Source organism: Salvelinus alpinus, chromosome 7 (assembly GCF_045679555.1).
Source record: "Salvelinus alpinus chromosome 7, SLU_Salpinus.1, whole genome shotgun sequence".
NCBI classification, from domain to species: Eukaryota; Metazoa; Chordata; class Actinopteri; order Salmoniformes; family Salmonidae; genus Salvelinus; species Salvelinus alpinus.
In genome coordinates, this window is record NC_092092.1 from 35,438,685 (window position 1) to 35,458,365 (window position 19,681).

The 19,681-nt window shown below is 40.3% G+C and overlaps 1 protein-coding gene across 4 annotated transcripts in view; it reads right to left on the bottom strand.

Annotated features, from left to right (window-relative positions):
* LOC139580888 (cGMP-dependent protein kinase 1) overlaps window positions 1-19,484 on the bottom strand; it is a 161,185-nt gene extending 141,701 nt beyond the window's left edge. For 2 of the 4 annotated variants that reach the window (XM_071410012.1, XM_071410011.1), the window contains exon 1: window positions 2,131-2,729. In XM_071410012.1, the coding sequence (XP_071266113.1) occupies window positions 2,131-2,435 (305 nt within the window). In that variant the 5' untranslated portion in view covers window positions 2,436-2,729. Of the gene's footprint in view, window positions 1-2,130; window positions 2,730-18,899 lie in introns of those variants that run through there. The other 2 variants (XM_071410014.1, XM_071410013.1) reach the window with 2 other exon arrangements.
* Window positions 19,485-19,681: the final 197 nt, after the last annotated feature.

Here is a 19,681-nt window from a genome sequence, read left to right on the forward strand (position 1 = left end):
CTTTGACAAACAAAGTGCTGTAATAGAAAGTTATGTTCCGTACTCTGAAGGGATTAACATAAACATTTGTATTTTTTACAATACTCAAATTCCTAACCTAATATTTCGTTTTATGCAGATATTGTATCTCTTACACTGAAACTGTTATCTGTCCAAAATTTATTGCAATTGGATGTTCTGATGCCGCTCGGGGAATTTAAAGTGTTGATTGAGGACCTAGTAGCTGAGGAATGTAACTCTTTTTCTTTAATGTTGTGCTGAATTAAAAAAAAAACTTTACATTGCATTGATTGCTGTTTGGTTTCACATTGTATTTGATTGTTGTATTACTGTGATCAGGGCACCCTTGAGAATGAAACCCTGGTCTCAATGGGTTGACCCTGAATAAATAAAGAATAATACATTTTAAAAAAGAAAGAAAGAAAGACACACACACACTACCGTTCAAAAGTTTGGGGTCACTTAGAAATGTCCTTGTTTTTGAAAGAAAAGCACATTTTTTGTCTGTTAAAATAACATAAAATTGATCAGAAGTACAGCGTAGACATGGTTAATGTTGTAAATGACTATTGTAGCTGGAAACGGCTGATTTTTAATGGAATATCTACATAGGCGTACAGAGGCCCATGATCAGCAACCATCACTCCTGTGTTCCAATGGCACGTTGTGTTAGCTAATCCAAATTTATCATTTTAAAAAGGCTAATTGATCATTAGAAAACCCTTTTGGAATCATGTTAGCACAGCTGAAAACTGTTGTCCTGATTAAAGAAGCAATACAACTGTCCTTCTTTAGACACGTTGAGTATCTGGAGCATCAGCATTTGTGGGTTCAATTACAGGCTTGAAATTGCGAGAAATTGCCAAGAAACTGAAGATCTGGTACAACGCTGTGTACTACTCCCTTTAGAGAACAGCGCAAACTGGCTCTAAGCAGAATAGAAAGAGGAGTGGGAGGCCACGGTGCACAACTGAGCAAGAGAACAAGTACATTAGAGTGTCTAGTTTCAGAAACAGACGCCTCACAAGTCCTCAACTGGCAGCTTCATTAAATAGTACCGGTTAAACAGTCTCAACATCAACAGGGAAGAGGCGACCCCGGGATGCTGGCCTTCTAGGCCAGCAGAGTTCGTCGGTCTAGTGTCTTTGTTCTTTTGCCCATCTTAATCTTTTGTTTTTATTGTCCAGTCTTAGATATGGCTTTTTCTTTGCAACTCTGCCTAGAAGGCCAGCATCCCGGAGTCGCTTCTTCACTATTGACGTTGAGACTGGTGTTTTGCGGGTACTATTTCATGAAGCTGCCAGTTGAGGACTTGTGAGGCGTCTGTTTCTGTTTCCAGATTCTTGTCCTCTTGCTCAGTTGTGCACCGGGCCTGCCACTCCTCTTTATTATTAAAGTAGAAAGTTTAGTATTTGGTACCATAGTCCTAGCAAGTAATGACTACATCAAGTTTGTGACTCCACAAACTTGTTGGATGCATTTGCAGTTTATTTTAGTTGTTTCAGATCATTTTGTTCCCAATAAAAATGAATCATAAATAATGTAGTCTGTCATTTTGGAGTGACTTTTATTGTAAATAAGAATAGTTTGTGTCTCTAAACACTTCTCGATTAATGTGGGTTTGAGCAACAAGTAAATTAGAAATGTCAGGCGTATGCTGTCAGAGGCTGACTATTACTGTAACATGTAAAATGTTGAATGGGTGTGCATGATTTGGGTTTACTGAGTCTCCATAACGGTGTCAAACTCAAGTAAAACAAATGTTTATGTTGAGGCTTGAGGGAAGGCTAGTTTTATCATATATACTCAACCAGGTGTATGCACAAACCATACTGTCACTGCACAACTAGCATCCATTATGCAAATATATAGTGGCTGGCTGATATCATATTGCCATTAAGACACATGCACGCACACACACACGTACCTCATTGCAAATGCAAACACAGGCAAATCTAAAGCCATCGTGTTGACATTCAATTAGCTTACTAGACATCAATGTTGCTTTCATGGGATTCACTTTTGGTACCATTTGACTCATACTCTAACAGGGATATGGTGATATAAAAACAGACGCACAGGCGTAAGCACACAAGAGACAATGAACAAAGATGGTCATATGACACCTACTGTGGGCTCTTGGGGTAGAATGGAAGAGTGACATGACTGAGTTCATGAATGTCAAAGGCGGTGGGCTCTCCTGATATCGCCTGTCTCTTGGTCCTGTGCTGCTCCTGTAGTACGCTTGCCTTGTGGACTTGTTGCGTCGCCGGTTTGATAACGGATCGGTATTTATCCAGTTCATTTTGAAGCTTTTGTATCAATTCGTCCTTTTGATCTAATTCCAGCTCCAGTTCGTCAATAAGCGCGTCTCGTTGTCGCAACTCCTCAATCTTCTCCTGTAGTGCGTATTGGAGATCGCGTAGAGTCCCCATAGTTTCCAGAGAAGTCAGGATCACAAGAGCGCAGCAAACTTTGCGAAAGATATGAATGATGCACAGATATGGAAGGCAACCTCCCAGTTCAGTGCCACTACACAAATTGAACAATTGCTCCAGATTTCGGGCAGAACAATTCTTGCGCTTGATTTGAAGCTCTCAGGTGAGTTTCAAATTAAAGGTTGGTCAAATGTGACGAGCAATACGTTTCATTTTATTGCTCACATACGTCAGTACCCAGAGTGAGCGTCAGCGCTCGCAGGATGCCAAAGCACAATCATCCACCCCACGAGTGTAATAACCCAGTATGCACGGACCGACGCAGATGTCTTTTGGACGTTTTTTTTTTGTCCTGTCCAGACCGGATGTATTTTTTCAATCTTTTTTTTGGTGCGGTCCAGACCGGCCTTGAGTTCAACGTCTATAATTGGTTCAGATTGTTTATGGCCCGACCAGCCTTGGATTTGGCCCAAACATAGACTTCTATGTTTGTTTCAGATTTTAACGAATCATACACATCTATGTTTCACAAGTTTTGACAGCACTGTACAGTTTAGAACAGCAGAGTACAGTACATTACAGTACAGTCGAGTAAAGTATAGTTCAGTACAGTACAGCAGAGTATAGTTAAGTGATAATGCCGGAGAAGCCGGTGTTTGGAGGATATATTGGCACGGATGTTGTTTGGCCCAAAATGAAGTCGAGGGCCAGAAAACCGTGTCAATATATCCTCCAAACACCGGCTTTGAAGGCATTATCACTTTTATACAACAGGTTACCAACAAATTCAAATAATGATTTAACATTTTAATTAAAAACGTTATTTTCATTAATTTATTCAACCTATTTCATCCTTCCACAAGATATAGTCCCCACACAAATCTAGGGTTGCTACCCAAGCTGGCTGGTTGTTTGTTTTATCGGTTCAGTTGCCAGAGACACAACCCAAGTCTTTTTGTTCTGTATCTATGGACGTTCCTACGTTCTAAATGTTCTATGGCCATACTGGCTGGCAACGTTCTTATCCCTTGCTTGCTAGCTAGCTAACTTACAGTCACGTCAAACAGTGCAGCCAGAATAAGAACAAAGTATTTGCATTTGTTTAAGCCGTTTTCTAGTGACATTTATTTGGATACATCCATAACAATGAGCTAATGAGGCGCAATTTCACCTGGCTTAGAAAATGTGCTCTCTCGTCAGGACACTGTTGTTCAGATGAGCTAGCCAACAACACAGCTAACACAATCACTTCAAACTGACGCTGCGAAGACCGCAAACTAGCTTTTGTTTGACCTGTTTATTATTGGTATTTCTTTGTATCTGTCCATAAAAATTATTCATGATTTTGACTGGCTGAGAAAACCTTCATTACTATGCGACAGCTGGAGATCAAATTTGAATATTGAAACAATGTAAATGTCAGAGACAGACAGCAAGATGTATACAAATCTCCTCTGTTTAAAAGTACATGTTAGTCTAAAAGAAATGTAAGATAATGTCTAGATGCTTTTTATAGTGGAGATCAAGTTCATAAATTGCCTGGCTGGGCTAATGAGACAGTGGATTGCGCAGTCAGATGGAACAGAGTTAATAGCCATTTTAATGTCATAGATTTAGCCGGTGGTAACTTGTGGAATAGATGCCAGCTGGAATGTGGTTTTAACCAATCAATATTCAGGATTAGACCCACCTGCTGTATAATACATAATAATGTATTTTATACACAGCTTTGCTGAATAGTCGTTTCTGATTTCTAGAGATGCCCTTCTAGACATGGACATTAAAACCAGATAAATGAACAGTTGGGAAGGATATTGGAACAGTTGAAAAAGATATCGGTACACCTTGCAATCATGACCCAGTATTCGCCTACACATGATAACCGTACTTGTTACACAAAACTAAATCAACAACCACATAAACCGAAATTGGATACATTATAAATGTAGGTCCAATGAGGAAAAACTTAGCTAGCTACCTAGCATTGACTTATTTTTGGAGCATCTGCTGACCTAACGTGGTGAGTGATGAAACATGAATTTCTCTGATCCCTACTGTTGCAGTCATGACGCAAGTGGAGCTATGACGTGCTTTAGTAGTGTTTTGTTTGGCAACTGTGGTATAAACAGGATAAACGCCTCCGTTCTGTACATTACTTTGGAAAAAGGCTCCGCCTCATCCCGCTGCGTCGTCCATTTCCAAGGTACGTCGGTGTTTATGCCTTACGTATTGCAACCTGGTTTACTTTAATGTATTCTACTCTTCTGAACTTAACTGTACTCTACTCTGGTCTATTGTGCTCTACTGCAGTGTTTCCCAAACTCGGTCCTAGGGCCCCACCTGGGTGCACGTTTTGGTTTTTTCCCTAGAACTACAAAACTGATTCAAATACTCAAAGCTTGACGATGAGTTGGTTATTTGGATCAGCTGTGTAGTGCTAGGGTAAAAAACTAAAACGTGCACCCAGGTGGGGCCCTAGGACCGAGTTTGGGAAGCCCTGCTTTACTGTACTGAACTATGCAGTTCATACAGTTCAGACATCTACGAACCGTTCAGATTTGGTCTGTTCCAGACCGACCAAATTTGTACTTGTTTGGGGCTGGAGATCATTAGAATAGTTACCAGCATGCTTTGTAAGTGTTTGTTTTATATTTACATTCTGTTTATTCAGCAGATGCTCTTACCCTTGTGACTTACAGTCAATGCATTCAAGTAAGGAAGATAAACAACCACACATCAGTCATAGCAAGAAAAACTTTTTGTAACCATTACTGAGAATGTTTTTTTATTTATTTTTATTTTTTATAGGTCTGAATAATAAAATATTCCTTACTGCAAACTTTAGTTTGCTCCATTTTTTTATTTTAATTGAAATTCATAATATTGAATGTGATATAATGCTTTCTTCATTGACATGTCGATATACACCGAGTATACAAAACATTAAGAACACCTGCTCTTTCCATGACAGACTGACCAGGTGAATTCAGGTGAACGCTATTATGCCTTACTGATGTCACTTGTTAAATCCACTTCATATCAGTGTAGATGAAGGGGAGGAGACAGTTAAAGAAGGATTTTTAAGCCTAGAGACAATTGAGACCTGGATTGTATATGTGTGCCATTCAGATGGTGAATGGGCAAGACAAAATATTTAAGTGTCTTTGAACTGGGTATGGTAGTAGGTGCCAGGTGCACTGGTTTGTGTCAAGAACTGCAACGCTGCTGTTTTTTCATGCTCAACAACTTTCCGTGTGTATCAAGAATAGTCCATCACCCATGCCAACTGTTGGAAGCATTGGAGTCAACAGGGGCCAGCATCCATGTGGAACACTTTCGACACCTTGTAGAGTCCATCCCCCGAAGAATTGAGGCTGTTCTGAGGGGTGCAACTCAATATTAGGTATGCTCAGTGTAAGTGAATGCATGTATGGTTGAAATTTGGCCATAGAAACAATGATGTCCATAAAGACATATTTCCAACACCCAGAAAATAAGTATTTTCAACATCCATAAGTTAGGAAAAAAAAATTATTTTTTTCAACGGCCAGAAAATAGGTATTTTCAACTTTCATGCAGAGCCAAAAATGTAACAATTTCAACTTCTGGAGGAAACCATGATGTAAGGTTGAGCACCTGTCGGTTCCAAGTGGAAAAACATCTACTATTTCCGATATAAATTACACCATTATCCATGCACTGTAATGTGTAATTGATAAGAGCTAGGTCAATGAGTAATCTGTTTGGAGAATGGGACTGTAATAACAAATATAATTTAGTTTTATTTTTTCCTTATGATCGCTGGAGACTAACGTGAAACCAGTCATATAGAAGAAAAGGGAATCATGTCATCATATGAGTGCCCTTTTTTCACAGTGAAGTATATGAAATGCTGTGCGGTTAAGCAGAATAAAAATTGTATGGCTTTATAACTTTCAGGGATGAATCTTGGAGATGCAAGCCAAATGAGATGACAAACCGAATCCGTGCAGAGTGACAGTCGAGACAGATAACCTTTGTGCACTCTAGAATGTTTTAATTTCAACGCAGACTTTTTAAACTATTTTTATCGTGTTAAATATTATCCACTATCGGTAGCCAACATCAGTAATCAGTCCCTCCAGGATTCTGCGAACGTACAATTTTTTGCTAAATCAACAATTCCTGCATATTATGCAAGGGCTTGCAAATTTGACTAATCACTGCACTATTTCCGCATAAAACAAACGCATCAGAATATTATCGCATTAAACTGACCCATTGCAAAAAGAGGGCTCGTATTTTCAACCAATCACCACACATTTACTGCATAATATGGTTCAAATCAAGCCACACGTCAACAATCTTTTTCCCCTCATCAGAGCATTTTCGCAATAAATTGACAATAATGTCAGGATTTCCGCAGCAAAAACAATGATTTTTGCCCGCAAATATCACAACAAATCTTTAACTGTCACTTTTTCAATTTGTAGCTTACATTTGGCATCATTCCATTACATCATTAGTTTCCTTATCTATCCTTTGTTACATCCGTGTGGTTGATCCTGAGGGTCGCTAGCAATAGTGGATAATATTTAACAAGTTCAATAATTGTGACATGTAGCCCACTTTCCCTTACGAAAAAAGATCGCAGTTAGAGTGCAGTATAACTTCAGTACATCGCAGTATAACTGCACTTCTGCGTCCAAAATTCCACACCTGTCACGTCTGCTCCCGCTCTTCCCCCCTCCGCCAGGCTGCCCTGCATCACTCACGCCTATCATCTATTACGCACACCTGCCGTCCCTCGTGACGCGCATCAGCGATATTGGACTCACCTAGACTCACTCATCATCTGTTTATTGCCTCCCCTATATTTGTCAGTTCCACGCTGCTGCATTAATTGTTTTTTTGTCTGTATTATGACTTTGCTGACGCTGTTACTGTCTCGTTCCATGTCCGTTCTATGTTAGGCTGGCAGTGTAACCCTGAAGCCTAGCGCACCGTTTATGATGACTGGACCGTTGTCATACCAGTTCCATGATCAGTGAGGATTCGGGTAGAAGTATAGGACTATTGATCAAACCTTATTGTTACACAGACCGCATAGAGCCCCTCGTTGATGACCCCTTACGTATTTTATCCCATTTTGTAATCAATTACTTTGCACAAAATATTGCATGGTTTCAATAGTAATGTGCAGATACGAACTGTATGCAGTAATGTGAATACGTTTACTCCCATTCCCACTATTAGGACAATACTCATTATCATGGTTTGAGACCGATAAAAGATGCTGACCACTTCTAATTATGATCCTGGCATGATGACAATGATGATGGTATTCACCCCTTTGAGGCAGCATGGGTTGACCCCAAAACACTGGGGTAACAATGGTTTTGCAAACACTGATTAATAGTTTGGATAGATCGTTCTGTTTGAGCTAATGTCTGTGACAAGTCCCAGAAACGGAGAAAGTACAGATCAAAAATAACAATCTCTTCCAACAGGTTCCCTCTCTTATGGCTCTATTTGACATAAATGAGACCATTCTTTCTGTGTTATCATTGTTCCCTTGAGTTTAAGACAATATTTTTCCTAATCTTCTTTTTTAACCCGAGCTTCATTTGGTAGCTTATCTTACTTAGCCACAGACTTGATGACGTTTGTAATAGTGATGCCAAATAAGGACACGATTCTGACTAGGGTCTACAGCTCCATCCTGTGACCAACTCATAGCACACATAGCCCAGAATCCTATTTAGGTTTTATTATTTAGACAAGCAGCAGTACTAGATAATGAACAAATGTTTCAGATTTATATACATTTGGGATTACATTTCCCCCCCCCCAATTTTCAACAGTACAGTTTGTGGTACATTTTCATCCCATTTAGTACAAAACTCAAAACAGATCATCAAAAAGGCAGTTGTTTCAAAACTCTAAGCACATTTTTGATTGACTAAGTATAACACAACATCCTACAGTCACTTGTTCACCAAACTTAATGAGTGTTTCACTTTGCAATAAATGTTCATATAAAGTCATTGCTTTTCACAATGCAATTGTCACAGTGCTTTAGACATGATTGGAATGTCATCTGTTAAAATACATTTTACTATTACTTAAGCCGACTGCTCTAAATTGATAATCAGTTAACCGTTTGGTATCCCTATAGATTTTAAACTGGTTTGATGAGGACTATTATGAAAAAAAGTACTGTATATAACAAGTACTGTATATAACAAATGCATCCTTTGTAAAGTAAACATGTATCCAAAATGAAGTTTCTGGGGTCACATTGCTTTACTGAAATTGCAGGTGCTTTTATCCAGTGACAACAGTATCCACACATTTTTGTATGTGCCCCCAGTATGAATCGGACCCACAACTTGCTAGTGACATGCTCTCAGAAACTGTGTTGCGAGTGACATGCTCTCAGAAACTGTGTTGCTAGTGACATGCTCTCAGAAACTGTGTTGCTAGTGACATGCTCTCAGAAACTGTGTTACGAGTGACATGCTCTCAGAAACTGTGTTACGAGTGACATGCTCTCAGAAACTGTGTTGCTAGTGACATGCTCTCAGAAACTGTGTTGCTAGTGACATGCACTCAGAAACTGAGCCCGCACTGGACCACTACAATAATAAGTACAATACAATACATGATTTCAATACAGGTGAAAGGTGTATGATTGCCATCTCCAAATGCAGAGAATAGTCACTCTGTTCTACATGCGAGCACAGGTCACTGGTAACCCAAGGGCCTTTTTGTCTGTCTCAGCAAGAAAACACACTTTCCATTCTGGAGTGCTTTTGAAGGAGCTTGTTGATTATATATGGAGTTTTAAATGAGAAACATTGGGTGCAGACAGTGTAAGCCATGTACAACAACCTATCGAATTGGGCCTCTCATCCCTTATGTGTTTGCATGTACAGCATAGTGTCCATACTGGATCGAAACAGCTTAAGTGGATCCATTTACTACTCGCCTTGTTAATCTGGATTGTCACAGTGTATACACAGTGAACTAAAACATGGTTACAACCATAGCTGCAGGAAGGAGGGGTGCTGCAGCACCCCCCAGAAAAAATAAAATAATAACTGAAGTAGTGTACTGGGCCTTTACTAGTCCTTTAGAGGACTAGTCCCTTGAAACTCAATTCTTAGCATACCCATTCATATGCTGCCATATCGTAGACTGAAAAGCTGAAAAAAGAACACTAGTCATTTGACTCCCAGTCTGCCTCGTGCTTATGTTTGCAATGATGTAATCTTCGAAGATATGCTGACAAGATAGCTGCATGCACCTCCCAAACCTGGAAAAAGAACGTTACATTAAATCGCTATTTAGACTGCCTGTCTGTGTCCTGCTTATGTTTGTAATACTGCAATATGTCATTATAGTTACAACAGACAAAGGCATTTATTTGTAGGCCACCTACGTGTTAATCACGTCGTATATTAGTTACAACAGAAAAGTAGCACATACACAGGAGGTACAATTGTTTACCTATTGGGAATAGGCATCAAGAGAATCCGGTCACACAGCCACTCCCATTCACAAAAGGATCCTAACCATGAAAAAGCATTTTGCTGCCATCATGTGGCTATTGTTATTACCTGCAACTAGAGGAGGATATCTGGGACAGTGGTCACTTTTGTTATGTCTGCGTGTGTCTGTGGAGAAACTGCCTTGGGGTGTTTATAATTGTCACACATGGCTCACAGTGCACATTGCTCACGTTGACATCTTTAGGAGTTTCAAACTGTGTAGTGTTAACACTTGCAATGAGAGCTGAGGATACCTAGGTTTAATAAAAGGGAATGGCATGCGAGTCAGACGCAGATCCTGTGAACACGTTTGAGCGTCACATCTTTAAAACCATTGAACAAAAAAGCGGAGAGCGCGAGAGAGAGAGCAGAAGGTGCTGACTGACTGTGAGACCAGTGAATCCATTAACGATTCAGAGAAAGGTGCCAATCCACCCTATCAGAACTGTGAATCAAGCTCCTCCGTGACATATCGTTACATCTCCCACTCACGTGGAATTCTGCATCTCAGAAGATCAAAGCATGGCACGTTCTGAGCCAACAGTGAGCACAGACAAAACGTTAGTATCTGTAGAGTGAGAATCGTATCGGCTCCGATGCACACTCATAGTAAGTATACTCGGAGTCAGGGCACTCAATATTGTATTGGAGGGTGTGTAAGTACCCAATAGTGCTCTCGTTATATCAATCAGTGATAAAAATACACTTTCACAAGAGTCAATATCAGTGGACCTCTGTCAGTGCACTCAACGCAGGCCTATATGTTAGTGTGAGTGACATGTAATTACCAAAAGTGGGTTCAGTTCCACAAAGCTTGTTTATAACTTCAGACGATGCCTTGGTGTTCGTTAGCAATGCATCAGGACACATCTGTAATCAATGGTGCCCAAAAACAACAAGAGCTGAGAGAACATTATGTACAGTTGATGTCGGAAGTTTACATACACTTAGGTTGGAGTCATTAAAACTCGTTTTTCAACCACTCCACAAATGTCTTGTTAACAAACTATAGTTTTGGCAAGTCGGTTAGGACATCTACTTTGTGCATGACACAAGTAATTTTTCCAACAATTGTTTACAGAAAGATTATTTCACTTATAATTCACTATATCACAATTCCAGTGGGTCAGAAGTTGACTGTGCCTTCAAACAGCTTGGAAAATTCCAGAAAATTATGTCATGGCTTTAGAAGCTTCTGATAGGCGAATTGATATCATTTGAGTCAATTGGAGATGTACCTGTGGATGTATTTCAAGGCCTACCTTCAAACTCAGTGTCTCTTTGCTTGACATCGTGGGGAAATCAAAAGAAATCAGCCAAGAATTGTAGACCTCCACAAGTCTGGTTCATCCTTAGGAGCAATTTCCAAACGCCTGAAGGTACCACGTTCAGCAAAGAAGAAGCCTCTGCTCCAAAACTGCCATAAAAAAGCCAGACTACGGTTTGCAACTACACATGGGGACAAAGATTGTACTTTTTGGAGAAATGTCCTCTGGTCTGATGAAACAAAAATAGAACTGTTATGGCCATAATGACCATCATTATGTTTGGAGGAAAAAGGGGGAGGCTTGTCAGCCAAAGAACACCATCTCAACCGTGAAGCACGGGGGTGGCAGCTTCATGTTGTGGGGGTGCTTTGCTTCAGGAGGGACTGGTGCACTTCACAAAGATGGCATCATGAGGAAGAAAAATTATGTGGATATATTGAAGCAACATCTCAAGACATCAGTCAGGAAGTTAAAGCTTGGTCGCAAGTGGGTCTTCCAAATGGACAATGACCCCAAGCATACTTCCAAAGTTCTGGCAAAATGGCTTAAGGACAACAAAGTCAAGGTATTGGAGTGGCCATCACAAAGCCCTAACCTCAATCCTATAGAACATTTGTGGGCAGAACTGAAAAAGTTCTGAAAAAGTTACACCAGCTCTGTCAGGAGGAATGGGCCAAAATTCACCCAACTTATTGTGGGAAGCTTGTGGAAGGCTACCTGAAACATTTGACCCAAGTGAAACAATTTAAAGGCAATGCTACCAAATACTAATTGAGTGTATGTAAACTTCTGACCCACTTGGAATGTGATGAAATAAATAAAAGCTGAAATAAATCACTCTACTATTATTCTGACATTTCAAATTCTTAAAATAAAGTGGTGATCCTAACTGACCTAAAACAGGGGATTTTTACTAGGATTAAAAGTCAGGAATTGTGAAAAACTGAGTTTAAATGTATTTGGCTAAGGTGTACGTAAACTTCCGACTTCAACTGTACAAGCAACTTAAACCGTTCCAATTATTTTCTGGAGCACATTCTATCAAATCAAATCACAGTTTAGCAGATGTAATAGCGGCTGCAGCAAAAATGCTTGTGTCACTATCTCCTACAATGCCGTACAAATGTCAAACAAGTTCACAAATAATAATCAAAAACAAGAAATCATAAAGGTCAGGAACATATCCAGTTAACTACCCAAATAACACTATCAGTAATCCAAAAGCAATCTATGCGTATATATACTAAGAAAAAGTATGTGGACACCCCTTCAAATTAGTGGATTTGGCTATTTCAGCGACAGGTGTATAAAATCGAGCACGCAGCCATGCAATCTCCTTATGCAAATATTGGCAGTAGAATGGCCCATACTGCCTCCTGGGTGGCGCAGTGGTCTAGGGCACTGCATCACAGTGCTAGCTGCGCCACCAGAGTCTCTGGGTTCGCGCCCAGGCTCTGTCGCAGCCGGCCGCGACCGGGAGGTCCGTGGGGCGACGCACAATTGGCATAGCGTCGTCCGGGTTAGGGAGGGTTTGGCCGGTAGGGATATCCTTGTCTCATCGCGCTCCAGCGACTCCTGTGGCGGGCCGGGCGCAGTGCGCGCTAACCAAGGGGGCCAGGTACACGGTGTTTCCTCCGACACATTGGTGCGGCTGGCTTCCGGTTTGGAGGCGCGCTGTGTTAAGAAGCAGTACGGGCTTGGTTGGGTTGTGCTTCGGAGGACGTATGGCTTTCGACCTTCGTCTCTCCCGAGCCCGTACGGGAGTTGTAGCGATGAGACAAGATAGTAATTACTAGCGATTGGATACCACGAAAATTGGGGAGAAAATGGGATAAAAAAAATTATAAAAAATATAAAAAAAGAATGGCCCATACTGAACATCTCAGTGACTTTCAACGTGGCACCGTCATAGGATGCAACCTTTCCAACAAGTCAGTTCATCAAATTGCTGCCCTACTAGAGCTGCCCCAGTCAACTGTAAGTTCTGTTATTGTGAATTGGAAATGTCTAAGTGCAACAACAGCTCAGCCGCGAAGTGATAGGCCACACCAGCTCACAGAACGGGACCGCCGAGTGCTGAAACGCGTCTGTCCTCGGTTGCAACTACCAAGTTCCAAACTGCATCCGGAAGCAACATTCGCACAAGAACTGTTCGTCGGGAGCTTCATGAAATGGGTTTCCATGGCCGAGCAGCCTCACACAAGCCTTAGATCACCATGCGCAATGCCAAGTTTTGGCTAGAGTGGTGTAAAGCTCGCTGCCATTGGACTCTGGAGAAGTGGAAATGGGTTCTCTGGAGTGATGAATCCCGCTTTACCATCTGGCAGTCCAACGGATAAATCTTGGTGTGGCACATTCCAAGAGAACGCTACTGCCCGAATGCATAGTGCCAACTGTAAAGTTTGGTGGAGGAGGAATAATAGTTTGGGGCTGTTTTTCATGGTTCAGGCACCTTAGTTCCACTGAAGGGAATTCTTAACGCAATAGCATACAATGACATTCTAGACAATTCTGTGCTTCCAACTTTGTGGAAAGAGTTTGGGGAAAGCCCTTTCCTGTTTCAGCATGACAATTCCCCCGTGCACAAAGCAAGGTCCATGCAGAAATTGTTTGTCGAGACCGGTGTGGAAGAACTTGACTGGCCTGCACAGAGCCCTGACCTTAACCCCATCGAAGACCTTTGGGATGAATTGAAATGCTGACTGCGAGTCAGGCCTAATCGCCCAACATCAGTACCCGACCTCACTAATGTTCTTGTGGCTGAATGGAAGCAAGTCCCTGCAGCAATGTTCCAACATATAGTGGAAAGCCTTCCCAGAAGAGTGAAGGTTGTTATAGCAGCAAAGGGGGGACCAACTCCATATTAATGACAATGATTTTGGAATGAGATGTTCCAGTATATACACTACCGTTCAAAAGTTTGGGGTCACTTAGAAATGTTCTTGTTTTTTAAAGAAAATAATTTTTGTCCATTAAAATAACATCAAATTGATCAGAAATACAGTGCAGACATTGTTAATGTTGTAAATGACTATTGTAGCTGCAAACGGCAGATTTTTTATGGAATATCTATATTGGTGTACAGAGGCCCATTATCAGCAACCATCACTCCTGTGTCAACAGTGAAGTGGCGACTCTGGGATGCTGGCCTTCTAGGTAGAGTGATAAAGAGAAAGCCATATCTCACGCTGGCCAATAAAAATAAATGATTAAGATGGGCAAAAGAACACAAACACTGTCCAGTGTTTCTCTGCCTAGAAGGCCAGCATCCCGGAGTCGCCTCTTCATTGTTGACGTTGAGACTGGTGTTTTGCGGGTACTATTTAATGAAGCTGCCAGTTGAGGACTTGTGAGGCGTCTGTTTCTGAAACTAGACACTCTAATGTACTTGTCCTCTTGCTCAGTTGTACACCGGGGCCTCCCACTCCTCTTTCTATTCTGGTTAGGGCCTTTTTGCTCTGTTCTGTGAAGGGAGTAGTACACAGCGTTGTACGAGATCTTCAGTTTCTTGGCAATTTCTCGCATGGAATAGCCTTAATTTCTCAGAACAAGAATAGACTGACGAGTTTCATAAGAAAGTTATTTGTTTCTGGCCATTTTGAGCCTGAAATCGAACCCACAAATGCTGATGCTCCAGATACTCAACTAGTCTAAAGAAGGACAGTTTTATTGCTTCTTTAATCAGCACAGTTACTTCTTTAAACAGGGTTTTCCAATGATCAATTAGCCTTTTAAAATGATAAACTTGGATTAGCTAACACAACGTGCCATTGGAACACAGGAGTGATGGTTGCTGATAATGGGCCTCTGTTCGCCTATGTAGATATTCCATTTACAACATTAACAATGTCTACACTGTATTTCTGATCAATTTCATGTTATTTTAATGGACAGAAACAAGGACATTTCTAATGTCAGAAACAAGGACATTTCTAAGTGACCACAAACTTTTGAATGGTAGTGTACATACAGGCGGTGAATATAAACAGTGCAACAAAAATGCAATGCAATGCAGTAGTGGATATATTCGAAAGAGCTATGTAAAGAATACAGTATATGAATAAGAATCCGGTATATAATCCATTATATAAAAAATAATCCAGTATATAAATATGCAGTGTTTACAAACAGTGTAACAAAAATTCTATAAGTAAACCAATCATAGGGGCCACTCATTGTTGCACAACAGAGTTAGGTGAACATGTCTAATGAATAAGTTACTGATCACAACAGACATAACAGTATCCCCTCACTTCTCTCCAGGTTACATCCCCATGGTGACTGTCTGCATAAAATGACAACCACAGCTTTTAGCTGAACAGCCCTGAATGAGGCTACAGTAACGGGCTATTAGCAGTACCCAGTGGAAATTGCTCTGAAGCAATTGAGGGACATGAAAAGTGACATCTGAAAAGCAAAGCACAGATTAGATGTTTTATGGAGTAGCCTGTATTTGGCGAAATATGCATAAATAGGCCTATGCATTGGACTCTTTACATAAAACAGTATTTGCATTAAAAAAATCTGCTAGTGTTAGGGACATCCTTTGTGCGTAATTCCCCCCTAGGAGTTTGAAGATGGAGCCAATCAATTAAAATCACTACACTGCTGTCCTTCCATCTAAAAGTTGCCACATCCCTCCATGCTGAAATTGCTAATTGATCTGTGACCACATCCTTTATTTTTTGGATTTCTGGTTTATTGGCTTATCCCACATCCAGGAATTACGCACAATATAATTTGTTTACCAAATGCATTATTTGTTAGGCTAACCGTAGGGGAGACTGAGTTTTTTTGTCACACTTTTTACTATTTCTCAGCACCAGTATATCTTACAAGATATATAAAGACCAAGGTGTTGGGTTGAAATAGGGCACATTTGTATCCTCATATCTTATTCCGACATGGAGTCATAAGCCATCTTGTAACAACTAGCCCCAATGCAGGGTTGGTTGTCACAATGTTTGATAGTAGCTTATTCCTTTTGTAAAAGGAAATTAAGCAATATGGCATATACACTCGTAGAAAAAAGTGTTCCGAAAGGGTTCTTCGGCTGTCCCCATAGGTGAACCCTTTTTGGTTCCAGGCAGAACCCTCTGTGGAAAGGGTTTTACATGGAATCCAAAATGGTTCTACCTGGAACCAAAAAAGAGTTCTTCTAAGGGTTCTCCTATGGGGACAACCAAAGAACCGTTTAAGGTTCTAGATAATACATTTTATTCTACGGTTCTAGATAGAATAAAAGGTATTAAGTGTGTAGGGCCGGGACAATACCAGTATCACAATATTTTTTTCCATGGCAAAAATGAAAACACAAGCAGACCAAACTCTTTGGTCCTTCAAAAACCTCTGTATGAAAAATATTGTGTGCTAAGGGAAGTTAAATTTGCTTCGCGACACTGGGACACATCTTCCCGGCCCTAATAGCATACAGTCTTAGAAATAGCCACGCTTTATATTGATTGAACGATATTGGTAACAAAATTCAGCATTTTATGCCTTGAAAACAACACTGACATTTCGAGTACGTTTTCGCATGTGCTTGTGTTTGCACACCCACACATGTACATGTGTGTGTGTGACCGAAAAAATGTGTGAGAGAGAGGCAACAAACCCAGATTGCACAGATACCTCTGTCCGACGGATATATACATGATGCGTCGGGAAGATGCAGTTTAGACATTGTTTGCTAATTGGCCAGACGTCTTACAGAGGTGTTAGGAATACCTATTCTAAATGCAGTTCTACATCGTTTATACGTCGGCCTGGCATCAGCATTCTATTCTGATGTCTCGGCGACATCTTCCCAATGTGCAAACGCTCTCCACACTACATATTCCCAACACATTTTGATATGTCGGCCAAAGGTGTTTGTGTTTACTGGGAAGAAAAAATACATCTGTTTAACTTTGTAAACTAAAGGTGTGTTTAGAATTATTTTTGTTGTATTAATGCTATTTAATCTCTCCTCAGACTAATATTATTCTGTTTGTCCTGTGGGTACCTTTGCCACTGTTCCCCCCCCTTGTGTATTGCGCTGTCATGGTGTATTTGTCTTTATAGCAACAGCAGAAAAGAGATTGGGATTTATTGTATACTGGCAGTGACAATGTCGCTGAAAAATATGGTTAACACAAATAGTAATAACACAAATAAATAATAACACAAATAACACAAATAGTAACACAATCACCCGACCTCAACCCAATTGAGATGGTTTGGGATGAGTTGGACCACAGAGTGAAGGAAAATCAGCCTACAAGTGCTCAGCATATGTGGGAACTCCTTCAAGACTGTTGGAAAAGCATTCCTCATGAAGCTGGTTGAGAGAATGCCCAGAGTGTGCAAAGATGTCATCAAGGCAAAGGGTGGCTACGTTGAAGAATCTCAAATATAAAATATATTTGGATTTGTTTAAATCTTTTTTGGTTACTACATGGTTCCATATGTGTTATTTCATAGTTTTGATGTCTTCACTATTATTCTACAATGTAGAAAATAGTAAAAAATAAAGACAAACTCTGGAATGAGTAGGTTTGTCCAAACTTTTGACTGGTACTGTATATCCATTGATTCTTAAAGAATATAACTTATAAATGCCTCATGAGCTTAGTTCAACTGTCACACACTACATTGTAAAGGTAAACAAACACTGTATAGCCTCATAACATGGCTAAAACTATAATTGTGATATCATGGATGGTCAGGCCTTGCATCCATAGCTCTGTGTATTAATCTGAGAGTGGTTATATATTTCTTCAGACCCATCCCTCAGCTTTTTACCAAAACTGAAGCAACCATTTTGTTATTGTTTCATCTGTGTACTTGCCCTTTAAACAGCTGCATATCATGTTTAATATAAAGATATCAAAGTGTCGCCAACAAAAAGGTAAACAATAGGCCTATTGCAAATGCAGTATATGGTATTAATTTTTCACATGCATTTAGCACTTTTCAGGAGTGCTCAAAGCATGCCATTCCATGAGCACAGCATTTTTTTTTTTTTTACTCTAATCAATGAGCCAAATTAGTCCTCCATGACAACAAAATCATAAATAACAGAGTAGGGCTGGCTAATAAATCCTTCGTTTTGGAGTCATGCTCAGGTAAAACAACTTGGCTAATCTATACTTCCATATTTCTAAGTCCTATTCTTGAAGATCAAGGGGTATAACGTATTGGAATGACTGGAATTCTGATAGACTTTGGTTTTTAATGTAAAGATATAATTTAATCATTATTATATGTAGTCGAAAGCGATGGTTTGGAAGAAGCCTACATAACCAACCCATAAAGTAACATTTTACATCCATATATGGCCAGCTTTGTAAACGTTAACATTGATTTATCCTGCAATAGATGTCGTTCAATTGGTGACATACATTTTTGTCTTCTTCTAATGCCTCTAAAGGGGAAAGTAATCTAAAAGTAACTGAATGTAATCAGATTACGTTACTGAGTTTGGGTATTCCAAAAGTTGCTTTACTGATAACATTTTTGGACAGGTAACTGGTAACTGTAACGGATTACATTTAGGAGTAACCTAAAGTAACCTACCCAACCCTGGTGCCCAGTCGATAAACAGTAATTGGAAACAGGAAATGAAGGAACAGGAAATACATGAATTATGTTGAATTAACAATAATAAGCTATGTGGGTACCTGTCAGACTTGGAATGTTTCCGAAATGCTTCACTGTTCAACTCCTGGAAGGTTCGGTAAGCTTGAGGTTCTGCTGAGATGCCTTGAGCACGCCTGGTTCTAGGTCCAATTATCTGCGCGCTGGGAAGAACGGATTGACATTTGTGCAGTTTTCGTTTTAATTCGTGGATCTCTTCTTCCTTCTCGACGAGACGCCTCTCCATGTCCTTAATTCTCTCCTCTTTTATCAATAGGATCTTTTTGAAGTCTTCTTCCAAATCACTCATGTTTGAATCTGCACAAACTTTCTCTAGGCGGAAAGAAAGATGCTATACGGTCCAATGCGATCCGCTACTAAAACGAAAAAAAAATATTTGGTAGGAATATGGAGATCAAATCGTGTCGAGGCTCCTTGGCACTCCAAAAGGTTCTGTTCACAGTAGATGGTGGACAGTTGAGTAACGGCGATTGGGAATGCTGGGTGTTGCTTTTCCTCAGTCCCTCCCGTGGTGGGACTAATGGTTATATTTCATTGAGAAACCAATTAGGGTCTGCTGCCCTTTCTCTCCAGAGAGTTTGCGGTATGCAGAGGAAACAGCCGTCCAACGTTGAACAACAGCAACTAAACACAGGACAATATTTCTAAAATCATGCTCACTCTCAACCCTAAACTATTTGCCTGAAATAGCATAAATTACCATACGAGCCGGTGGATGACGTAGTTTCATGTAACTTGATCCAGCACTTGAAAACAATAGAGCAGTGCAATAAGTTATGTTTCCTGGAGATCTTATATGCAGAAT